Below are 25,030 nucleotides of genomic sequence, written 5' to 3'. Positions count from 1 at the left end.
CAAGTGGGACTTTATCAGATTAAAGAGCTTCTGCAAGGCAAAGGAAACCAGTAACAAAACGAAAAGACAGCCCACCAACTGGGAGAAAATATTTGCAAATCATCCATCTGACAAGGGGTTAATCTCCAAAATATATAAAGAACTCACACAACTCAACAACAACAAAACAACCCAATCAAAAAATGGACAGAGGATATGAAGAGACATTTTTCCAAAGAAGATATGCAGGTGGCCCAATGGGCACATGGAAAGATGTTCAACATCACTAATATCAGGGAAGTGCAAATCAAAACTACAATGAGATATCACCTTACACTTGTCAGACTGGCTGTAAGCACCAAGACAAAAAATAACAAATGTTGGAGAGGACGTGGAGAAGAGAGAACCCTCATGTGCTGCTGGTGGGAATGCAAACTGGTGCAGCCACTATGGAAAACAGTATGGAGATTTCTCAATAAATTAAAAATAGAAATACCATATGACTCAGCTATTCCACTACTGGGTATTTATCCAAAGAACTTGAAATCAACAACTCAAAGAGATTTATGCACCCCTATGTTCATTGCAGCATTATTCACAATAGCCAAGATGTGGAAGCAACCTAAGTGCCTATCGACTGATGATTGAATAAAGAAGATGTAGTGTGTGTGTATATGTATTACACAATTATACACACACACACACACACACAGTGGAATACTGCTCAGCCATTAAAAAAGACAAAATCTTTGTCTTTTTTGGACCTGAGGGTATTATGTTAAGTGAAATAAGCCAGACAGAGAAAGACAAACACCCTATGATTTCACTCATATGTGGAAGATAAGTAACACATGGACAAAGAGACAGTTTAGTAGTTACCAGAGGGGAAGGGGATTGGGGGGTGGGCATAAGAGGTGAAGGGGCACATTTCTATGGTGACTGACAAATAATAACGTACCGCTGAAATTTCACAATGTTGTCAACTATTATGATCTCGATAAAAATCAAAAATGAAGTTCTTGGATGTATATTTTTTATATATATAGTGTGTGCGTATATATATATAGAGAGAGAGAGTTCTTCATGTGTATTATATAGTAGTCTTTATATGTCCACTAGATCAAGTTTATTTATCATATTATTCAGGTCATCTTCATCTGTACTGCTCTTTTTGTCCGCTTAATCTATCAGTTTACTTAAGAGAGGTGCATTAAAGTCTCCTACGGTGATTTTTTTTTTTTAAAGATTTTATTTCTTCCTTTTTCTCCCCAAAGCCTCCCGTTACATAGTTGTATATTCTTCGTTGTGGGTCCTTCTAGTTGTGGCATGTGGGACGCTGCCTCAGCGTGGTTTGATGAACAGTGCCATGTCCGCACCCAGGATTCGAACCAACGAAACACTGGGCCGCCTGCAGTGGAGTGCGCGAACTTAACCACTCAACCACTGGGCCAGCCCCCCTACAGTGATTTTTGATGTATCGATTTCTTTTATAATTAGGTTTTGGTTTAAATATGTTGAGACTATGTTAATAGATGCATACAGATACAAAAATTTTCTGTCTTCCAGATGAATTAAACCTTTTGCCATCATGAAATGACTGCTTTATCTCTAGTAATGCTCCTTGCCTCTGACTACTTTGTCTGCTTTGTTTCTTTGGTTTTAATATACCTACATTAGCTTTCTTTTGGTTAGTGTTTGCCATATACCTTATTCCATCCTTTTGCTCTCAACCTTTCTGTATTACTGTATTTAAGGTGTGTCTCTTGTAAGCAGAATATAGTTGGATGTTGTTGCTTTTATAATCCTAACAATCTTCGTCTTTTAATCATTGACTATACAGGCCATTTACATTCATTGTAATTACTTTTTGCTTTCTACTCTCTCTCCCATGTTCATTTCTTCTCTAGTCCTCTTTTTGACCGTTTTTTCCCCTATTAGCTTGGTAGTTATATGCACTTTATTCTTTTAGTGGCTACCCTAGAGATTTCAAAATACCTTTTTTCTTATAAGGTCAGATGTTACTTGGCACTTTTACTTTCATCTCATACAATGAAAGAACTTTGGGACACTATATAATTCTATTGCATAACTTATGTTTGTCCCACTTGTTTTCATAAGATGGGATAAATCATGATCCATGGTAGAATAATTATAGTCTCCGTGCAAGACATTAATTAGAACTGTGGTACTATAGTTGGTTAAGTCAGAAGCTAGACTTCTGGAGGAAGGTTAAATGAAATGCTCACTCTGTCACTTACTTGGCATTATTACCACATGCACGTTGTTTACTTGTACAGTATGGACACTGATCATTGCATCTGTGGACTGCGAGTGGGCAGCCACTGAGAGCTGTTCTTAGATGCTGGCCAGGCCTTTCAAGTTTGCTCACATGTTCATGACATAATCTACCACTACTAATTTGGTGCTAGTGACTCTAAACTTGAGAGTACATACTTGTGTATTTAACATATCCCATCTGTGTGTAATTTGCTTTTACTAACATTATATTTTCTCCTCATCACATTTGATATTTGGAAAACTGTCAGAAAAAGTATATCCTTTTTCCAGTGACATTTTTGGTTAGTTTTACTTTAATCCATACAGCATAACTTTAGGCTTCCCTGTTGGGGGTGGCTTCTGCCCTGTCATTTTATTGTCTGATTCCACTTGAAAGGGGACGGAGTATGTGACTCAGTCATTGCTCTGTGCTCTCTAGAAATAATGTGTCTGATTATCCATGATCAAATATAAGTGAAAAGGAATATTTATGCCTACATGTTCAGCACATGTTCTGTGTTATTCAGATCCATTAGTAGTCTCCATCTTGTTCCTCTAAATTTGTATTGTGACTGACGAAGAATTATCTAGTTGAAAATATATTAGTAGTCCAATAACTAATCTATATTTTAGAAAACTTTCTATGTGTTCATATCAGTAATACTCTTTAATTTCTATTTAACTTTTTGTTTTAAGTCCATACAGCCTATTGGCTAAAAGCATATCTTTATATGATATTGTCCAAAATGTTGGACATATTTGTTCATAGTTCCTAAAATTAGAGTGATACCACTATTAGCTATCATTTAGATGAATTTTAGGGAAAAATTGATGGTAGACATTGACTTTTAGTTATGTCAAGTTCATAATTTTGAAATATGTATATAATTACATTCCTTTAATATTGCCATTTAAGAATATAATTTATTCAGACTGAGTCACAGTACTGTGCTTACTATGAGTTTCTTCCTGAAATGTTGACTCAAAACCTAAAAGCTTAAAGGAAATGGTTGATCCAGTGCATACAGTGCTGTAATTTCTGGGGTCAACATGTTGACTCCTGTTTGGGCATGTATTTAGTTCTGCTCCATTAGAATCTGGGCTGTGCTTTCTCGACTCCGCCCTCTCTTTCAAAAAATTTTTTTTCTCAAATGTAATTTGTGAAAAAGGTTATAGGGCTAAGAGTTAACAAACGTGTGTGTGATACCATATTTCAGACATAAAGTAACACTTGCTATATATTTCAGAATACATTTCTGTAGATCGAACATAAAGGCTGTTTTCATTTCCTGTCTCAAGATACACTTTTCGCAGCCTGTATAATCACAGTAAAGATGTTTTTTGATCCTTTTTATGACTGAGGACTCAGTGGCTGCTACTATGAGGTTGGTATTTAAATTCCATGAACTGTGAGGGACAGGAATAACAAGGAGAAGGTCAGGTGTTCCGTTCCCGCCCGCAGAGTGAATGGGCTGTTTCACTGAGCCTTTCCACCAAGCTGCCTGCAGGGAGAAACCCCGGGCGGGAGGGGTGAGAATGAGGAGGGAGCGTGCTGCGTGGCTGGGGCCCTCCAGGCCAGAGCACCAAGTTCAGCAGTGCTGGTGTTCACAGAGTGCCTGCGCTAGCACGTACTTTTGTTTTGGCCACACACTTCTCAGCGACCCACATTAGTCAGTAGTCCCCTCTTATCTGTGGGGAATACGTTCCAGGACCCCCAGTAGATGCCTGAAACTGCAAATGGTACTCAGCCCTATGTATACATACTTATGATAAAGTTTAATTTATAAATTAGGCACAGTAAGAGATTAACAACAATAATAATAAAATAGAAAATTATACAGTATACCGTGATAAAAGTTATGTGCATGTGCTCTGTCTCTCTCTGTCAAAATCTCTTATTGTATTGTACGCACCCTTCTTCTTGAGATGATGTGAGATGATAAAATGCCTGCGTGATGCGATGAAGTGAGCTGAATGCCACAGGCATGGTAACGTAGTGTTAGGCTACTGTTGACCTAGCCATAAGTCGAGGGAGGATCATATGCTTCCCCACCGCGGTTGACCCCGGCTAACTGAAACCATGGACAAGGAGGACTATCGTGTAAGGTTATAGAAATAAAGTTTATGACAGTATGAAAAAAATGTGAATGCCTTGCTTCCAGCCTGAAACACTCTGAATGATTTCAGCAAAATTATTTTTACACTTTTTTTTAAGTAAATTTGGCTGGCCAAGAATAGAGTGCTTGATTTTCAATTAATTGAAGTGGTTTTCTTTGTTGTTGTTTGTTGTTCATCTCCAACCAGGAGTTATTTATGGGTTTAAAATAGATGTGTTTAAAATAACTCAGGTTATTTCACTATCTGAAATGACATATTAATATAATTATATTCTTGGTCATGTAAAGGCTTCCTTTGTGAAGAACTCAGGTTTTGTTGTTTCATGTTGAGCTTTAGGAGACCATATGGGATAAATGAAGTCAGTGTCACTAAGGATATCGAGTGGGTACCTTGATAACCTGGCACGGTGGAACCATGAGTGCTGGGGGGGTGTCTGCCCTCACTCTCATGTTTATCCAGCAGTCTTTTCTATTAGAGCTCCCTAGAATCACATGGTGCTTAGGGACTTACAGGTTATGTACCTATAACCTTATAAGGTTTATCCTCACAGGGGATTCTCTGCCCCACCACCCGCCATGGTTATTAGAAGCAGCAGTGTTTGTGGTGGGCTTCATGCTGAGGAGTTGGTTTATCTGGGACTCCACTGGGTCTGGGGGAGGAGTGACATGTTACATTTGCATCTGGAAAGATCCCTGGCACCTGTGAGGAAGAAGATCCAGAAGAGGACAACTGGGAGTAAAGAGAAATGCTAAGAGCTTGAATTGAGAGGGGGGCACTCCTAAGAGGTCCACTTGGCAGGTGTGACTGTGTGTTAGGGTGGAGACTGCTCCCCCACCTCTAGCGGAACAGATTATCGGGTGAACTTAGACTTCACGTGTCATTCCCACATGCCTTCTCTCCTGGGCAGAGAAGGGCTGGCATATTTGTTGCCCAAGGAAGCAGGATGAGTAAGGGGCATGGTTTCATCCTAGAGGTGGCCCAAGTGATGACACCACATGCACAAAGGAGTGAGTCTCTGTCATTGGATATGACATGTAGGGAGATGTTGACCCCTCGTGACTGGCTGGCTGCCAGCCAAGAGCTGGGATTAGAGAATACGGGGTGAGTTCACTTATAGACATGTTGAATATGAGGTGCCTAATGGGACATCCAGGTGGATATGTTCAGGAAGGGGCTGAATTTCTGAGTCTGAAGATGAGGGGAAAGACTAGGCTGGCAATGCGAAAGTCAGATGTCTTAAAATGTTTTGAGAGTAGAATCATTCATACAGAGGTGATAGCTGAAGTTGGGCTTTCGTCTGTATTCTTTTTCCTTTTCCCCACGTTCTACCACAGTCTTAATTTTAACTCTTCCCTCAGCTACAGCCGTTCAGTTTGCCCAAAGAATTCCTTTTTATCTGTCCACTGAACTGTAGGATGATCCACCTAGCACCTTTTGTTGTTGTTTGGTATGGTCTGGTGGTTGTTCCAAGTGATTCTGTCTCTCCCCCAGTTCTTAGGTATCAGACCGTTTGATTCCTGTAGATAAGTTGGCAGAGAGAGGCCCTTGGCGCCCTTATCAGAGTTTAGTAGCAGAGATGGAGCCACTGCCGTGAACTGCCAGAGATGTGCTTTGCAAATCAAGTGGTCTTGCTGCTTTTTGGAGTAAGTCTCCTCTGACCTGGAGCATTCTCTTCTGTCGTGTGGCTGTACTTGTTTCAGAGAATTAGTGTAGTCCCAGGAGATATAACAGAGCACCGTTCCTGCCGCAGTTTCCCATGGTGTTAATATTTTCCAGAAGGATAGAAGAACTTGTATGAAAAAAAGAAAATAACCTTTATCTTCTATGCCTGACAGATAATCAGATTACTCTGGGGATTAGATAAAAATAAGTCATTTGTTCCTATAGTTAGTTACTATAATGACCAAGGTAATCTTTTATAAGAGAATTTCAAAATTAAACCAGATAATAATAGGATTCAGCTTAGGGAATGACTAAATATAGAAAGAACAATGTGAGTTTGAAGACAAAGTTGGCATTTTGTTGATGCAGTAAGTTTGCTATCAACTGTGGTCCCTCTGGAAGCCACCCCCACCGTGGGGCCTCCCAGTGTGCCCTGGGGCCCAATGCTCCCAGGCTCTGGAGGGCAGCGATGGACTGTACTTCACTATTTTACTTTCCCTAATACCTTTACAAAAATCACACTGTGGCTTTTCCCCCTAACATATCTGGTTTTGTTCACAGGCCATGTTCTCATAGAGATTTCAAGTATCCACAAGAAGCTCAATGAAAGTCTTGATGAAAATGTATGTGAACTGTTTTTATATTTACAAAATGTACTTATTTTTAAAATTTGTTTCGCTTAACATGTCAAATCTGGTGTGAATTTTTTATTTCCTTTTGTTAACAGTTCAAAAAATTCCATAAAGAGATTATACATGAGCTGGAGAAAAAGACAGAACTTGATGTAAAATACATGAACGTGAGTACACGGTTTTGCTCTACCTCCATGGATGGAGACAGGCGTGGAGCACGGGGGCCTGGCTTTCCAGAGTTTGCACTTGCCTAACTGTTGCGCCCCCGTTTACTTTCCCCCACTGTTTACTCAGCAGCAGCAAACAGAGAGCAGCTTGGTGTTGAGTATATACACAGATGCATAAATCCAACAAGGTCACTTTGGGCTGAATGGGCATGTTGTCATGAACAGTTGGGATCTTTATTAAAAAGCATAGAAAAATATTGCAAGGAATCATACTGCTCCTGGAAAGCATTGTTTTCAAAGAACACACATATGTGGATGACACCTGTGTCTGTATTAATGCACCTATTGCTTTCACAAACCAGCTCTTTAGGATGTGGGACGTCCGTAGGAGACCACCATCTGGGGCTCCCTGGGACTCCCAGGTCCTATTGTCAGAGACTGCTCCTGCGGGGTGTCTCTTGCCTGTCACCCAGTATGGTCGATTCCAGCAGTTTCTCCTTGCGCGTAGCCATCCAGTCCCAGTGCACAGGGCTCTTTCCATCTCCCTGTCTGCTGTGGATGAGTTGTTTTCGTTGCCACCCAAATTCCCCTTTCCTTTCAAGTAAGGTCTTCCTTTGAGTAAGGTCTTACTCGAGACCAGTAAGCAGTGTGGATTACCCTGAAATCCTCCCGCTGCCCTTATGTGCGCATGTTCTGTGTACCCTGAAGGAACGCCACAGGACCACCTATGACTGCTGAGGTGGTTGCAATGCCAAGCACTTCCCATACATTATCTGATTTTTATCCCTACAGAAACTCTGTAATGTAGGTGCTCTTACTGTCCTCATGTACACATTAGAGGAAAAACATGAATTTTAGAGAAATTAAGTAATTGCTGAGATCACACAGGAAATGAAGGATGAAGCCAGACTTCTAACCCCAGGTCGGTTAGGCTGCAGACCCTGTGTTCTCTGTTTCTTGAAATCATAAGTCATAAAACAGTCAGGAACATGTGATTTAATATTGTTTATTTATTCACCAAAGCACTTAACTGACTACCCAATGTCCAAAAACCTTTGAGGAAAGAAAGAAGAAAAGAAAGAAGGCATTGCTGTCCTTAGAGAGCTGCCCTTCTGGTCAGGGGCCCCTCATACAAACAGGAAACTTTAGGACCAACAAAGCCACGAACATTCAGGTTCAAGGGAGGGGCACTGTGAGGTGTGGGAGTGTGCAGAGCCATGGCCTTGACCAGCCGTGCCCAGCCGTGCCCAGTGGGCATGTTAGCAAAGGAACTGCCTGACAGTTTGTATGCACTGTGCTGCAGCAAAATAAACATGACATTTCACTTGCAGGCAACTCTCAAAAGATACCAAACAGAACACAGGAATAAACTAGATTCTTTGGAGAAATCTCAAGCTGAATTGAAGAAGATCAGAAGGAAAAGTCAAGCAGGACGAAATGCACTCAAATATGAACACAAAGAAATTGAGGTGAATTTTTCAGCACTATTTTATTTTATTTTATTTTGATGATTTGTACAGTTTATGGAGAAGCTTACTCACCTCAGTCAACCTATACTTTATCCATTCACTGCTGTGCTGCTGCTGAAGTTAAAAATAAGCATTTTGACTTAGTATGAGCTGAAGGCCGCAAAGTTTTCCAGAGTTAAGAATAATTAGTCCATGGCCTCCTAAAAACACTGGCATTTTCTCCAGACTAAGGGAGGGTAACGGACTCTCCATGATTAGCATTATTATCCCCATTTTACAGATGGGGAAATGAGGCTTCGGTTAAGTCACACAGTTGACACTTGGAACTGGGGTTTGAATCGAACTTTGTTTCCAAAGCCCATGATTTTCCAATAGAACACAGTCACATCCCTAGTGTACAAAGTAATATTTTGTGCAGGTTGCCCAGTGGAATGTAAGGCTTTTGGCAACTTGTCTACACATGAGTCGGAGAGCTTAATGAGAATGATGATATCTGCGTGGGTCAGGTTACAGCTTTGTTATTTTGTCTAATGTTTATCCGCATTTAGTATTTACCCCATTATCAAAATAAACCAAGTATGAAGATGGCAGAAGATAAATGGCAGGCTGTGTAGCTATTTGATTGTATAATTATACTTTATTTTCCTAGTATGTAGAAACCGTTATTTCTCGCCAAAGTGAAATCCAGAAATTTATTGCGGATGGTTGCAAAGAAGCTCTACTTGAAGAGAAAAGGCGCTTCTGCTTTCTGGTTGACAAACACTGTAGCTTTGCAAATCACATACATCATTATCACTTACAGGTAGGTGTGATGGCAGATTGTGTTGCATGTATTAATAATTTTATTTCCTATTTAACTACCCTTGAAATGCTTCACCTTCCATACATGCCCCAATATAAAGCCATGGGCCTATTTTGCCAATGAGAATGTTCCAAAGAAATAGTTTTTGGCTGACTTGAATATGTAAACTTTTGGAAATGTAGATGAAATGGTCAAATGTCTGCTTATAATATTAATTTAGTGGGGCTGGCCCTGTGGTATAGTGGTTAATTTTGGTGCACTCTTCTTTGGTGGCTCGGATCCCAGGTGCAGACCTATACCACTTGACAGCCATGCTGTGGAGGCGACCCACATATAAAGTAGAGGAAGATTCTCAGACTCAAAAAGAGTCTGAGAAAAGCTGACTTATAGCTGAGAAAAGGAAAAAAGTGCCAAGTCTCAATTATTATTAAGCATTAGTTTATGAAAGATTTTAAATATGGATGTATTACTGATTTTTTTCCCCCTGAGGAAGATTTGCCTTGAGCTAACATCTGTTGCCAATCTTCCTCTTTTTTTGGCTGAGGAAGATTTGCCCTGAGCTAACATCTGTTGCCAATCTTCCTCTGTTTTCCATGTGGGTTGCCACCAGAGCATGGCTGCTGGAGAGTGGTGTAGGTCCACACCCAGGAGCCTAACCCAGGCACCGAAGCAGAGCGCACCAACTTTAACACCGGACCATGCTGCCAGCCCATCCTCTTTTTTTTTTTTTTAATTATGAGTTCTATTGGTCCTATGTAAGCATCCAAAACTAGCATTGATTGAAGTCAAATACTCATTCTTGTTCACAACAAAGTAATTTACAGAGTGCTCCACGACAGAAGCTTTGTAAGAGCTTGAATATAAGGCAACTTCTTCTTTTTCAGGGGAAAAAAACCTTGGCCTTGTGTGTGTGCATATATCATATGTTATATATTCTATAAAGGTTTTGCAACTTTAAGGAGTATTCAGCTACCAAATCTACATTCCCAAGATCTAAAATTGTTACAGGAAAGAAAAGAATTGCTGGACGGTGCATCTCTACTAGTTTCAGCAGTGTCCACTTGCATCGTGAGGGCATCCTACTGGGGCAGAGTCCTAGGCTGGAGAGGGACAGAAGTGACCTGGAAGCTCTCTTCCTATGGTGATGCCCCGCCAGCAGTGAGGTCCTCGCTGTGTCATGAGGCAGCCTGACCTACTTCCTGAGAGCTGTTTGTTGGCAGAGTCTTTCTTACACTTAACCTTGGCTCCCAGTTATGCTTTTTAGCATAAACCAAATCTACTTCTTTCTGTACCAGAAATCTCTTCAACTCTCTGAAAAGTGCTTTTGTGCCTTCCCTTATCCCAGCTAAGGTATCCCAGTCCTTTCAGTGGCTCCTTGGATAAAACATGCCCAGCAATTGGTGTGTCAGGTTTCAGTCAAGGGACACAGGTGGTTTGGGGGAGGGGCTTTGCCCTTCCTTGCAATTTACATCAACACCCCCAGCCCACTCCTGATGAACGAGGAGTCTAGGTAAAAACAGTATGGTCACTATGAAAATAGCTTCAAGAAAGGTCCACTACTTCCCTTTTCCAACCAGATTCCTGCCCTGGAAAAGGGGGTTCACTGAAAGGCTTCGGGGAGCCCCTAGGAGTCCAGTAGTAAGAAGCAGAGCCAGCCTTGTGGGAGCCAGGGACAGATGCCTCTGCCTCTGGGGCCGTGGGGTCTCATCTCTGCCATTTCTGTGTCTCTCTACTCTGCAGCCCAGCTTCTCTGCAAAGCCTGTAGTCTGCTTGCCCCAGAGCCCCACTGAGCCCATGGCTGGGGTCCCCTTCACACTGCCCCTGACTCTGAAGAGCCCACCACACTCTGCGTCCAGACCCTCTGTCTCGCAGACGAACTTCTCAGGACAGATCTGATTCACTCCTCTAACACATAAATTCGGTTCCCCTGGGGTCAAAGAGCCCGATCGCCTGTGTTGGAGATGCTTCTTGTAGGAAGAAAGCAGTGATTGGCATTTCTGGGGCCACTGGGAAAACAACGGGGATTAATCCAGGTTGCTCAACCCTTCCCTTTTAGTTTTTGAACTTGTGCTTACTCATTGTGTTAGTCTGATCCTTGTGTTAGTCTGAAGCTCTGTATTCACTCTGAGGGAGGACAAATTCCTGAAGAACAAGAGCCTGCATCCTTCTCAGCAAATAACACACAGCAGATGCTCATAAATGCTTTTAAACTACTTGCTGAATTTAATGCAAAGCTCCCACACTTCTGGTGGTTAGCCAGTAATATGCTATCAGGGATATTATTTGATGTAATTTTTGTTAGCTCTTTAAACAATACACGTCTGTCTTTAGTTCTCTTTGTTTTGGATTTATAGTCTGCAGAGTTGCTTAATTCCAAACTGCCTAGGTGGCAGGAAACCTGTGGTGATGCCACCAAAGTACCAGAGAAAATCATGAATATGATAGAAGAAATACAGACCCCACTCTCTACCCCAGTATCCGGAACGCCTCAGCCTTCACCAAGGATCGAGAGAAGCAACATGGTAGGAACTGGGTGTCTCTTTGAGATTTCAGTTGTGTATTTACTAATATGATTTGGGCCAAATTTGCACGAAGGACCAGGGTGCCTTCATCAGTGGAAATCTCAGGTCCTCCTCTGTTACTTCTAGTTCTTGGCCCTGCCTCTTCTCACTTTCATCCCTTACCTTTTGATTTGAGATTAGCTGTGCAAATGTTTTATACTATATTTAGCCTGTCATCTTTATTTTGAAAATTTTATTGTTACTGTTTTTAATTGTAATGATTCCAACTTTATACGTTCATTCCCAGTGAAGGAAGTATAGGTGTCTTAGAAAGTACATGAACAAAACTCTGATCCCATTCATCACAATAGAAAGCACTTCAGAAAAACACAGTCACCAGAGTATTCAAGGTAATGAATTTGAGCATTGTAGTTTGCTATTCTTTGAACCTGGGCTTTATTTTCACAAACACTTGGGGAGATTTGGATACAGCGGGTAGTTTGAACACATGAGTACACCCTACCTCTCTATCTAAAACCCTCTGAAATGACAGCAGAGATACTAAAGACCAGCCAGCAATCTACAGAATAGACCCATAACTGCATGGGAAAATAAGAGAAGGGGCTGTCAGTGGACCAGAAACACTGAAGGAGTCTCTAAAAGATCAGTCTATGCAGAATCAAAATGTAAACCTCAGCCCCAAGGATGTGCAGGGCAAAATTTCTGCAGAGGGTGGAGCAGTAAGCTCAGAGCCACTGGATACAAGAAGTGGGAGGGAACTTGGGGCATTTCCATATGTAGTTGGTTGGGGAACTAATTCAGACCATCTAGGCTGCTCAGTCCCTTCCCCTTGTTCCACTTGTGGTGAAAAATGGGCAGCAGGAGCTTTTGTCTATGAGCCAAAACAATGTATTTGGACTGAAGAGATAGGGCACACTCCTGGAAGGGTGTGTTGCCTCGTCTGCATATCACCATGAGCAGTCTGTGACAATGAGAACAGGCAAAATACAGACTATTGTATACAGTAAAAAAGAACAGGGACTGCCATACAATACAAAGATAGACAGACAACCAGCAATCACTAAACAGGTGACGAAAATGCAATATCATAAAAAAATATTTTACTGTCATAAAAAGTAAAAAACTGCAGTGACCAGTGTTGGAGGCAACAGAGCCAACAGGGCAGAGAAGAAATCTTTAGAAGGAGATGAAAGGATATTACATCCACAAAGAAGAATCAACTAGAGATCTTGGAAATTTAAAATTGGATTCTTATTTTTAGTTAAAATGGTATGTCTGAGATTTGCTTTAGAATAATCCAGGCATGGGGGAAGATGGATGGGGCACACATGAAACAAGATTGGCCATGAACTGATCATTGTTGAAGCTAGGTGGTGGGGACATGGAGATTTATTGTGCTATTCTCTCTACTTTTGTACCTGCTGATATTTTTCTAAAATAAAAGTTTTTGTTTTTCATTTCCTCCTCCCCCCTCAAAAGAAACAACAAACACAACAACAATAGATGGGTTCATTAGCAGAATGGAACTGCTTGAAAAATTGAGCCAAAGAACTCTCCAAAACACAGAGCAAACACAGGATTTTTTTTTAATCAGAAAGAGGATAAACATAACGTTAGAAAGTTTGAGACATGGGAGATATATCCAGCTGCCTACTCAACATCATCACCACGATGTTTAATGAGGATCTCAAATTTAACTTGTCCAAAACCAAGTGACTGATTTTTTCACTCTAAAGATGCTTCTCCATAGTCTTCCCCATCCAGTAAACGGCACCTTCCTTCTTCCCACAGCTCAGACACAAAACAGCAACTCCTCTCTCTCTCTCTCTCACGCCACGGTCAGTCCACGGGCGTACCTATTGTCTCCACCTTCAAAGCACGTCCCAAGGCCAGCCCCTTCCCACCCCTCCACTGCTCGGACTCTGGTCCGCGCAGCCAGAGTGAGCCTGGATGAATGGAAAAGACCAAAACCTCAAGAGACAGCAGAACGTCAGGGATAAAGAGAAAATTCTGAAAACCTCCAGGGTGCGAAAAAATAGGTTACTTACTAAAAAAAAAAGTTATTCCATTGGTGCCAGATTTCCTGTTAGCAAAACTAGATATTAGAAATTAATGGAGCAATGATTCAAAATTCTGTGGAAAAGATTTTTTAAATGTAGAATCCTATAGCCAAGTAGCGCTTAAGAGGGAGCCTAAAATCCATAGAGACATAAAGTAGATTAGTGGTTTCCAGGTAGTAGGGGAAAAGGGGGAGTAACTGCTTTAAAAAAAGACAAAAATAAAAAAAAGAATATGGTATTCTTGAAATGATTCAGAATGGGGCATTGCCCTACAACTAATAGAAACTTTGGGAAGAAAGGGGAATTTAATGTAAAAAAGCCTAGGAATCTCTATAATTCCGTTGCTGTGTTATATGAACTTTAAACTAATAAAGAATTTTTCACAGATTGGGAAAGAGTATGACACCCTTTCTAAACATTCACCAAAGATACCACCACCAGCTCCTTCAGCCAGAGCATATACCAGTCCTTTGATTGATTTGTTTAATAACCCAGCAACAGTTGCGCAGAATTCACAAAGGATAAATAATTCAACAGGTAAGATATTTAGTTTGATTTCTTTTTTTTTTTTAAACATTTCTTTTTTTTTTTTTAAAGATTTTATTATTTCCTTTTTCTCCCCCGGTACATAGTTGTATATTCTTCGTTGTGGGTTCTTCTAGTTGTGGCATGTGGGACGCTGCCTCAGCGTGGTCTGATGAGCAGTGCCATGTCCGCGCCCAGGATTCGAACCAACGAAACACTGGGCCGCCTGCAGCGGAGCGCGCGAACTTAACCACTCGGCCATGGGGCCAGCCCCTAGTTTGATTTCTTTTAAAATGCCTTTTAAAATGTTTTAACTAAATATTTTGGATAAATGTATCATGAGGTAGTAAAAAATGTGGTAGCACACATCACATTGGCTCGGAGGAGCTCACACCACAAAGCAAGTAAGGGTCTGCGTTTATTCTAAGACTGGAAGACGTTTTGTAAGTGACACGTTTCTTTGATTAACACTAATTCTATATACTGATTGATGTTTACATAGAGTAAACATACTATTGAAAGGTGTTATATTTAAAAATAAATGGGGTATAATATACAGAGCCTCACACTATGTTCCATATTTGCTGGCAATTATAATAAAATTTCTTTTTTCAATAAAACGAACTGTAGAAGTTCACATGGCAAAATTATGGTTATTAATCTTACCAGTAGGCTTAGTTTGAAGTATAGTCAGTATTTTTCATCAGCTCTAACAGAGCACTTTGTGCTTTCAGGAGCCTTAAGTTCTAACTGCTTAAATTTCTTAGTTCTGTTGATTCTGTTTCAAAACACTGGGACCAGTTATTGTGTGCAGACATTTCACGATGCTTTGGGTAGGTTCTCCTCTGCCTACTCAGTCTTTGGCAGCCAGGACTCTTGAAAGTACTGTGGTAGCTGACCCATGTCTCTGTGTGGGGTGTCTCACAGGCCCCCTCTGTATGAAAGTCATGGCAGTCAAGCTGTGTGCTAGAGAGAGTCCACAGACTATAGCACTTGTAGCTGTAGGAAAGAGATGAGCTTTTCAGAATGGCAACTGAGAAGATAACAGGCTGTAGTAATCTGCCTTGAAGGAAGGACTGTAAGTTTTATATAATATAAAGTTAAAATATATAATGCTGTGTGCAACCCAATCATTCAGATGGTTCTTTGATTCCTGCTGGTAAAAGCTAAAGGAAAATTGCTGGTGGATTCAATACTACTGAGGCAATTAGAGAGGAGAGCGTTAAGGAAACAGCTAAGTTCACATTGTAATTATTGAGAATGTGTAAGAATATGGGGCCAGCCCTGTGGCCTAGTGGTAAAGTTCAGCATGCTCTGCTTCAGCAGCCCAGGTTTGGTTCCCAGGTGTACACCTACACCACTCATTGGTGGCCGTGCTGTGGCGGCAACCCACATACAAAATAGAGAAAGATCGGCACAGATGTTAGCTCAGGGTGAATCTTCCTCAGCAAAAAGAAAACAAAACAAAGAATTTGCAAGAATAAAGCATAGAGATCTTGCATTGTTTTAAAATAAATACTAAGCGAGCAAAATTTGAGAGGAAAAACTATATAAAAAGAAAAAAAAAATCTTGATTCCACTTTTTTTTTGGAGTGGTAAATAGCCTGCATTTGAATTGAGACATAAAATGCACAGCGCAGTGCTGCTCATAGCACAGTACAGGCTGTGAAGCCAGGCCGCCTGCATCTGGCTCCTGGCTCGGCCACGTTCCAGCTGTGATCCTGGGCAAGTCACTGTGGGTGACAGCACCATCCTCAGAAGCTGTGAAGCACTGAGAGCATGGACTGGCATTTAGGGAGGGCTCGGTAAACGTGCTCATCCCCACCACATCCTTACCATGCTCACAGTTGAAAGAGGGTGACAAGAACATCACCTTTCCAGTTCTCTCCTGTTCTTTGAGGCCCAAGTCGTGGGCAGTGGGTTTAAGGTAATGCCTCACACTGCCTTTGGGACTCATTGGGAGAGCAGGGTAAGGAAGAGCAGCAGACCATTTGGTGGTGGAGCAGCTTGCCTCTCTGAGAGAGCCGTCCTGATTAATCAGAGTGGAAGATGCAGGCGAGGCTTGCATGCGCTGCTTCATCCTCCGTCTGGAAAGGAGCCTTCAGCCACAGAGCCTGCCCTGGGAGACCTCCGGCCATGGTTCTGCCTCTGGTCCTTGTAGTCCCTGTCCATCCAGGCAAAGATAAAGGGTGGAAACATAACATGAGTGGAGCTTCAGCAGAATGCGTACGCTGGCAAGACAGGAATGGGTGGTTTTCTGGGGCTTGCTCATTTGAACTTGCCTGATTATTTTTTGAAAAGCCATCACTGCTGTGTTCACTTTTAACAGATTCTGCAGATGATCCCAGTTTACAGCGATCGGTTTCCGTTGCAACTGGACTGAACATGATGAAAAAGCAGAAAGTAAAAACCATTTTCCCACATACCGCTGGCACTAACAAGACCTTACTTAGCTTCGCACAGGGAGATGTCATCACACTGCTCATCTCTGAGGAGAAGGATGGCTGGCTTTATGGAGAACACGACAACAGCAAAGTGTAAGTCTCAGAGTGGATGCCGTGCACACAGGAGTTGTCATGGCCCAGCACGGAAATGAGCTGCTGTCTCTCCTTTTAGGAGCAAGTTGTCTTTGTGGACATATTAGCATTCTAGCTAAAGTTAAGTTCGTAATTTAATTATAGTTCTAGTTTAGTTAACTGGAGTTATTCTGTCCCAGGCTATTTTCTGTATGTACGTGCATATATAGAATAATTTAATGCACGAGTAGGTCATTAGATCATATGAAGTCACCTCTGCAAGTAGGTGTAAATAGTCTTGGGTTTTTTTTAAAAAAAAATGTGACTTCGGATTTCTCAAGGATAATCTGCATTTCAGATATATTTTGTTAAGATTTACCACATAAATAGTTTAAATGCCAGCATCATCATTTCAACCATGAATACGTGCACAAGCCTTACTATAAGTAGGTTAAGTCAGTTTTTCGTGTAGACTGTTCAGCTATTAAGTTAAACCAATATGGAAAAAAAGACAAAAGGGGAATCCAAATAAAACTAATGCTGTAAATAAAATATATATTGTGTAAGGTGGTGACAGGGACAGCCTGCCCCTGAGTTGTCGAGTCATTCCCTAGTGAGTTTTTTGTTCACTTGTCTACTGCTGGTACCACAAACAGGTCTTTTTTCCTCATTCTTCATCTTTAGGAGGGGTTGGTTCCCGTCATCATACACAAAGTTGCTGGAAGAAGATGCAAAGGAGACAGTGAGCGTGCCCACGCCAAGGTAGGGCTTGACTGTGGCTCGGATTTCCCAGTGATGGAAACTTGCCTTCGACCCGGTGTTTTGAGGTGTATCAGAATTATATCGGGCTATGTGTGGAAGAGTAAGAAAGGGAAATTGCTACTCCATGCTTGTTTCTGTTGTGATTTCTGTTGTCCACGGGCTTTACTGCCTGCCTGCTGTGAGGAGACGCCCCCAGACCCTGCTCTTCGCCCTGGTCCGTCAGCCCTCTGGAACCCCTCCCCATCCCCCCACCCACTGGTTGCTAAATCCAAGCCCACCTTGTCCCTCTTGATCTTACGTAGCAGCCTGTAACACTAGCAGGTACATTGTCTGAAATGTTCTCCTGCCTTGGTTTCTTGACCTTGCACTCTGTTTATTTTCCTTCCGCCTCACCAGCCATCCCTTTCAGCCTTTCAGGCCTCTCTTCTGCCCACTGCTTAAGCATAGCTGCTCCCCAGGATCCGTCCTCAGTCCTTTTTCATTTTCTGTGCTTCCTGGGCCATCTTGTCTACTCCTATGGCTTGAATCACACCGATGGGCTTCGGTTAGCACCTCCATGCTGACAACCCCCAGATGTGTATTCCCATCCAGATGATAATAACAGTAATAATCACACAGAAACTGTCCAAAGTGCCTTACATTGATTAGCTCAGTTAATTCTCACAACAGCCTTACAAGGTCGATCCCCACTTGAAAACTGAGGGAACTGAGGCACAGAAAAGTTTAATAACTTGGACATACAACTAGAAGTAGTGGAGCCAAGACTAGAACTGAGGAAGATCTTTCCCAGCCTAGACATAAATATTTCTGTGTGTGTTAGGCAGTTCTAGTTGGCTGTCCCATGGTCCTCAGAAATGACATACCCAAGCTGAACTCATGATCTTTACCCTGAGCCACCTCATCCTCAGTGTTTCCCGTCTCAAAGAACCCCTCCTAACCCATCCAGCTGTCCCGGCAGACCTTTGAACACCACACTTGATGCCCCCAACTCCTTCCATCATACTTGCTCAGTGTCGTCTGTGTATCTTCATCCCTAGCGGAATAGCTAAACTGCCACTGGGCCAAGAATAAAACTATCATTTTTAGGATGTTAAAATTCTGAAGTGTTTTTTTTTTTTTAATCTGAAGTGCTCAATGCTTTTGCTAAGGCTTTTACTGTAGTCTTCATTTTCTTATTAATCTTTAATTAATCAAGAGCCAGCCCCTAATTCAGCCAGTTTTCCTCCTATTCTTTTATCGTGTCTTTTAAGGAATTTCTTTTGAGTGTACGGTTATAAACCAGTAAAAACATTACAGTGTTTTATATATAAAGTGTGTATGTGTTCTAATCTTCTCCTTCCTCATCCTTTTTGATTATTAATCTACTGTACTTCTGGCCGTAGGATATTTAGGATGTTTGGGATCCAGGTGGCAGGATCTTGTCTAACTTGTATTCTCTGGTCTTTGGTTGTTAGCCCAGCCCCTGTAAGAAGTATCAGCACGGTGGACTTATCGGAGAAAAGCAGTGTTGTCATCCCCCCACCTGATTACTTGGAATGTTTATCCAGGGGAGCGGCTGCAGATAAGAAAGGAGATGTTCCTAAAAATACTTCCACCTTTAAAGCACCGGTGTCCAAAGCAGAAACCACATCTTCTGTGAGTAGAGCTGCAGCGTGGTGTCCTGTGTAACCAGATCCTGACTGGCGATGCTACCAGGAGGAATGGGTCGTTCCTCCTGGCGCAGTAGGAAGCTGGCGTCCCTCGGGCGGGGCAGCTCCTTCACCTCCTCCTCTACATTCCCTTCTCTGTGGACAGCCCTTCAGCTGCTTCACTTCAGTCTGCCTTTTGTTTTATTTTATCTGTAAAGGAGGATTTACACACAGTACATCTCATAGTTTGCCAGACTGTATCAGGTCTCAGTCTCGCTTTGCCTTTAGTCATGGCTGCAGTCCTTTAGTCATTTAATCACCTTTTCCTGCATTTTCTTCAATTTGCATACTGTTTTCTGAAGGAGGGCTTAAGGTGAAAAGTGGTAACTTCATCTTTACGTCTTCAGAAAGCGTTTACTTTATACTGGGGGCTGTGTCGACACTGTATGTACATTATCTTTACTCCTCAACAACCCTGTAAGAAAGAGTAGAGGATGCGGGCTCTGAGAGTCACTCCATTCATTCCTTCACCAACTGTGTCTGTTGAGTGCCAGGCCCTGGTGTGGGCTCTAGAGACACAAAGATGAACAAGACCAGTTCCTGGCTCTGCTGGAACTTAGGTTCTAGTAAGAGGAAGCAGACAGTAAGGAATAAACAAAAACATCGATGGTGGAAACTATGCAGAGAATTAAAACAAGGTGGGGTGATAGAGGGGTGGACAACTTGACTGTCACAGGTTGGGTTCACTGGGAAAGAGAGTCTGAGATTAGCGTGCAGGGTGCTTATTAGGGAGCACCCTGGGATCACATCTGTGAAAGAGAAAAGAAGGGAGAAGCCCTGGGCCAGGGGAGAAGCTGGACTGTGGTGCCTCCACCACTCCCACCAAGAGCTCCAGAGTTGAGAGGACCCTTGGAGCTGTCTGGATTTGGGACAGAGGAGCCAGGGCTTTATAAGGGGTCATCCAGGGGTGAGATCTTTAGCCAGGGAGATTCCTGAAGAGTACTGACAACCAAAGACCATCTGCCAGCAGCACTCCCTGCAGCCCGGAATCAGTCCCTCAGTCCTGATGGAGATCTGGGTGGCATCTGACAGTGTCTACAGCAGAGGACTTCTCTGAGGAAGTGACATCTAAGCTGAAACCTGAATGGCATGGAGCCCATCGTGCAGGGGTCAAGGAGAGGAGGTGCCTAGACAGAAGGAGCAGAGAGTTTAAAACCCCTAAGGAGGGCATGTGCTTGACACACTCAAGGAACAGAGAACAAAGGCGATGATTCCAGGATGACAGAGTCGAGAGGGGGTTCTTATTCTTATTTTTTTTCTAATATAGATTGTAATACAATATTCTCTATGTTACAATAGAGGATGAGGAGAGGATGGAGAAAAGGGAGAAGATTGAGAAGGCAGATGCACACGTGTGGAAGAGCCGGCCCCGGCCAGGAGCAGGGGCGCAGATGCACTGTAGCAAGCGAGAAGGCCAAGGTCCTGGGCATAGGTGCAGCTGGGTAGGCCAGCTAGGGAGTTCTGTTTGACAGTGTCTGTTGTCTCAGTGGTGAAGTAAGATCATCAGCAGACGGGAGTGGGCAGCGTGGTGGTGAGCAAGTCTGAAGAAAGAGAACCTGTAAAATAGGTGTTCTGAAGAATGAGAAAGTGAGCATGCTGCAGAAGAGCAGGAGGAATATGGGGTAATGCCAAATGCCCGTTTTACGATTTGGGGTCATGATTTCAAATGAAACCAGTCAACATGGTGGTTTCCCCAGCAACATGCCGCTGCTCCGGTTGAGACAAGAAGTAACTAAGTGGTTGGGTGTTACCAGGCTGGTGGTGCCGGGAGAGGAGGGAGCGATGGGTGTTTGTGAGGGCAGGGGGGTGGTGGCCCAGACCCTAGAATCCAGGCTGGGCCAGGAGGCAAGCGGGACCTGAAGGGGTGAAGGAGAGTGGGGAAGGGGCTAGCAGGTGGTGCTGGCAGTCCCCTCGAGGCCACAGAGCTGCTAGAGGGCAGAGAATGGGAAGGAGCCTAGGAGGGGAGGGTCAGAGAGTGGGTTGGACTTCCAGAGGCTGTGCGGCTGAGCTTGGTGCCCCAGGCTGCAGAAGGGCCAAGCGGCACCAAAGCCTGCCCAGCCTGCGCCGCTCCCACCTTCCTCCCAGGAACATCCCAGGGCACTACTGGTAGCCCACGTGCAGTCGGTGCCATAAGCCCGGGCCACTCTGACGCTCTGCTTTCTAATTATCTCTCAGTTATTGTGTGGTCCCTTCTGTAGTGCACGCAGAAGCTGTCTCCCTGCTTCTCACAGAGTGTGTGCCTCCACAGCTCTGCCCCCACTGTCACCACTACTAGTGGCCTTTGTTCAGCTGTGAATGATGCATGGGCAAAGTGTCTGGATTTCATGAAATGGGAACTCTCCTAAAAGTGTGCCCTGTGTTTTAGCGTGAGCCTTAAGGTATATGGGAACATACCTGCCTGACCATAGGCTGCAAAGGCAGGTTTTGGACGAGGAAATGCAAGGTTTTGAAATCTCATTCAAAAATGGCTTTGTCTGGCTTGTCTTCTTAGATAAGCATGCTGCATGATATACTGTTTGCACCTTTATCATTCCAAATTACTCCAAATATCTAACTCCAAAAATTATTTTCAAAAGAATGACACAAGGCTATTGAAAATGGAGCTTTTCCATTCCATCGGCATGGGGGTAGATGTCAAAAACTGGAGAAACTGCTTGGAAGGGCAAAGATATCAAATGCTTTTTTTTTTTTTTTTTTTTTTTTTTGAGGAAGATTAGCCCTGAGCTAACTGCTGCCAATCCTCCTCTTTTTTCTGAGGAATACTGGCCCTCAGCTAACATCCGTGCTCATCTTCCTCTAGTTTATATGTGGGACGCCTACCACAGCATGGCTTGCCAAGCGGTGCCATGTCTGCACCAGGGATCTGAACCAGCGAACCCCGGGCCGCTGAAGCAGAACGTGCACACTTAACCACTGCGCCACCGGGCCGGCCCCTCAAATGCTATTTTTTTAAAGGTCCTAGCACATTTTAAAACAACATTCAAACTATTTGGATGTGATCTTAAGGCATTTCTAAAAGCATAAAAAATCATTTTGCTGAAAAAAAAATTTTACAACTGCACGTCATAAAACTTAGGATCTAAGGCTACAAGGTACATTGTTTACTTGTGACCTGTCGGTTATAGTGCCTGCTCCTGTTTTTGTTTGATTTTCAACTTTTTCTTATAGAAAACCTCAAACATACATAAAAGTAGAAAGACTAATTTAATGACCTGGTCCCCCCACCGCCAGCTTTAACAATTATCAAATTATCAGTTCATTTACCAATCTTGTTTCATCTCTCGCCCAACCACTCTCAGATCAATTTGAAGCTAATGCCAGACTTCATATCATTTCATCTGGAAATACCTTAAAGGTCCTTTTTTTTCTTATGTGACCACAATCTCAATTATTATATATTTCAAAACTGACAATAACTCCTGAATATCATTAACTAGTCACTTCAAGTTTCTGATTGTTTCATTAAAAATTTCTTGACACTACAGTTGTTTGGATCTGGATCCGGGTCAGCTCCATATATTATAATCGGTCACTAAGTCTCATGACGAGACTTTTGTATCTACAGGTCCCCCCGTCTCTTTTTCCTTGTAATTTATCTGGAGAAGCAGCAGGTTACTGGTCCTGGTGTCCTCAGTCTGGATTTTGCTGATTACATCCACGTGGTGTCCTTTTCCACATTCCCCTTTCTCCTGTATTTCCAGCGTTGATCAGTCTGTATCACTGTTTTATCTGTTTGCCTGTCGTGTTGCTGCTAGAGCATTTCATCAGTGGCCATGGCTAGTCCATCAGGAGGCACACGTCTGACTGTCTCTCTCTTTGTGGTATTAAGCAGCCATCGATAATGACTGCCTAGCTCCATTACTGTATTAAGGTTGTATAATGCCTTCAAAGGTAAAAGAATCTTGCCCAAAGATCATAGTTAGCACTGGAATTATGAATGAAAACACTGACATTTTTATCTAACACAGTCACCAATTTTAGAAAATAACGTTTTGAATTTCCGTATTTTTACCATGCAGATAAAGCTGGATGAAGAAAGCACTGATGCTATTCTTACTATACTGAATTGGATAAATTGGAAAATCCTGTTTTTAAATATCAATATTGTCAATAGTGATATTCATTATTTAGCATTTGGCAGTTTCAATGAGGTCTAACTGTACTTTTAAACCTCTTTGTTGGCTGGATGATAAGAGACAGTCCCTGGTAAGGAGCTGCCTTGAAAAGTGCTGAGACTGTCCAGGAAACTAAAGGTTGTGAACAGTGCCCCACCTTTTCCTTCATTCCCACTTCCATGAGCAGCGGAGCTTTAAGCACAGAACCTTCTCTTACGGGCCGGAGTAGGGCTGCTGCAGGAGGGTGACCTGGTGCTCCGTGGCCACCTCCTCCATGGCAAACCCACGTGGAGCCGCTGCCCTTCCCCCCTTGACCCCGGGTGCAGGAGTCTGCAGCTCACACTCTTGGCTCACGCCCTGCATGCTCCCAGACCTGCCCAGGGCTGCCTCCAGGCAGAGCTCCAGACTGGAAGACGCCTCTCCCCACCACATACCATCTCCACCGAATCAGTAATCTAAAGTCTCCCAACAAAGCCCTCGACCTGATGGCTTCGCTGGTGAATTCTACCAAACAGTTAAAGAAGAACTAATGCCAATCATTCTCACACTTTTGCAAAAAATCGGAGAGGAGGGAACACTTGCTAACTGCTGCTGAGGCCAGCATCACCCCGATACAGTCAGACCTCCGCATCCTCGGGTCGTGTTCTGTGTTGACAGAACCTCGGCGGTTCAATCCAAGGATGCGGAACCCACAGATACAGAGGGCCAACTAAGGGGCTTGAGGATCCCTGGATTTTGGGATCTGCGGGGGTCCTGAAACCAATCCCCTGTGGATACTGAGGGATGACCGTACTCTGATCAGGCCCCCTATTTCTGCCTTGCAGGCTAGAAGGCTTTCTTTAGTCTTTCATTTTAACAGCCTTTAATTTTTGTTCTCATATAACATTTAAAACCCCAAATATCTAATGAAATGCCCTCGTATAAGTTCCAATGATAATTTCAGTTGTCATTGATTTTGCAATGATAAAATAATGAATGGTGATAAACTCTTTTCTTAATGATAACTGAAAGTTTCCATACAAAGACATGTTTAAGCACTTCAAATAGGTATAGAGTTGATACCCACAGTGAGGTCACATTTGTAACTTTGGCAACTAATATTTCTATGGCATCAGACTACTGTGACCAACCAAACTTCTTTTTTAAACACAGTCAAGTGGCATGTGAGGGCAGGCTGCATGGACAGGATCTGTGGATCACGATGAGACCTGCACATTGAAATTCATCCATTGAGCATTTATGGATGAGCTTACTATGGTCCTGTGGTAGGCCTTGGGGACACAAAGAGGAAGACCAACCTAGGAGTTGAGTCCAGTGGACGATGTGTTTATTGGGGCTGTGTAAAAAGGTGCACAGGGTGAAGGGGTGACAGAGGAGGAGGGAAGGGCTCAGGCTCCTGGGAAGCATCGGAGGTGGCCTCTTGGAGGCAAGCATTGAGCCAAGTTCTGAAGGAAGAGCTCTGACAAAACACAAGGCCTTCTAGATGTGTGTTCTGGGAACTGCAATGGCTGGGTGTGGTCTGGGGCAGCAGCCGGAGAAACGGTGGGACGGACAGGCCAGGAGTGAAGCACACCTAGCCAGGGCGTCAGGAATGCACGCTGGCCTCCTTCCATCCTCCTGGGCAGTACCTGCAGGCAGCTCTGAGGGCGCGCTGGAGCCCACAGACGGGGCGGGAGGCTGTGCGGTCGTCCAGGGCGAGAGGACGGCAGGAGTCCAGTGTAGTAGAGATGGGAAGG

At 43.1% G+C, this 25,030-nt stretch overlaps 1 protein-coding gene across 2 annotated transcripts in view; it reads left to right on the top strand.

Annotated features, from left to right (window-relative positions):
- Positions 1-25,030, top strand: part of BAIAP2L1 (BAR/IMD domain containing adaptor protein 2 like 1) — a 102,710-nt gene that overhangs the window by 68,057 nt on the left and 9,623 nt on the right. For both annotated transcript variants that reach the window (XM_044746894.2, XM_044746895.2), the window contains 9 exons: positions 6,598-6,659; positions 6,764-6,835; positions 8,167-8,304; positions 8,954-9,106; positions 11,461-11,628; positions 14,075-14,225; positions 16,543-16,750; positions 17,414-17,491; positions 18,946-19,126. In XM_044746894.2, the coding sequence (XP_044602829.1) occupies positions 6,598-6,659; positions 6,764-6,835; positions 8,167-8,304; positions 8,954-9,106; positions 11,461-11,628; positions 14,075-14,225; positions 16,543-16,750; positions 17,414-17,491; positions 18,946-19,126 (1,211 nt within the window). The remainder of the gene's footprint in view (positions 1-6,597; positions 6,660-6,763; positions 6,836-8,166; positions 8,305-8,953; positions 9,107-11,460; positions 11,629-14,074; positions 14,226-16,542; positions 16,751-17,413; positions 17,492-18,945; positions 19,127-25,030) is intronic.

The sequence above is a fragment of the Equus asinus genome, chromosome 14 (assembly GCF_041296235.1).
Source record: "Equus asinus isolate D_3611 breed Donkey chromosome 14, EquAss-T2T_v2, whole genome shotgun sequence".
NCBI lineage: Eukaryota > Metazoa > Chordata > Mammalia > Perissodactyla > Equidae > Equus > Equus asinus.
Note: the sequence above shows the minus strand (reverse complement) of the source record. Positions and strands in the feature narration are given on the sequence as shown.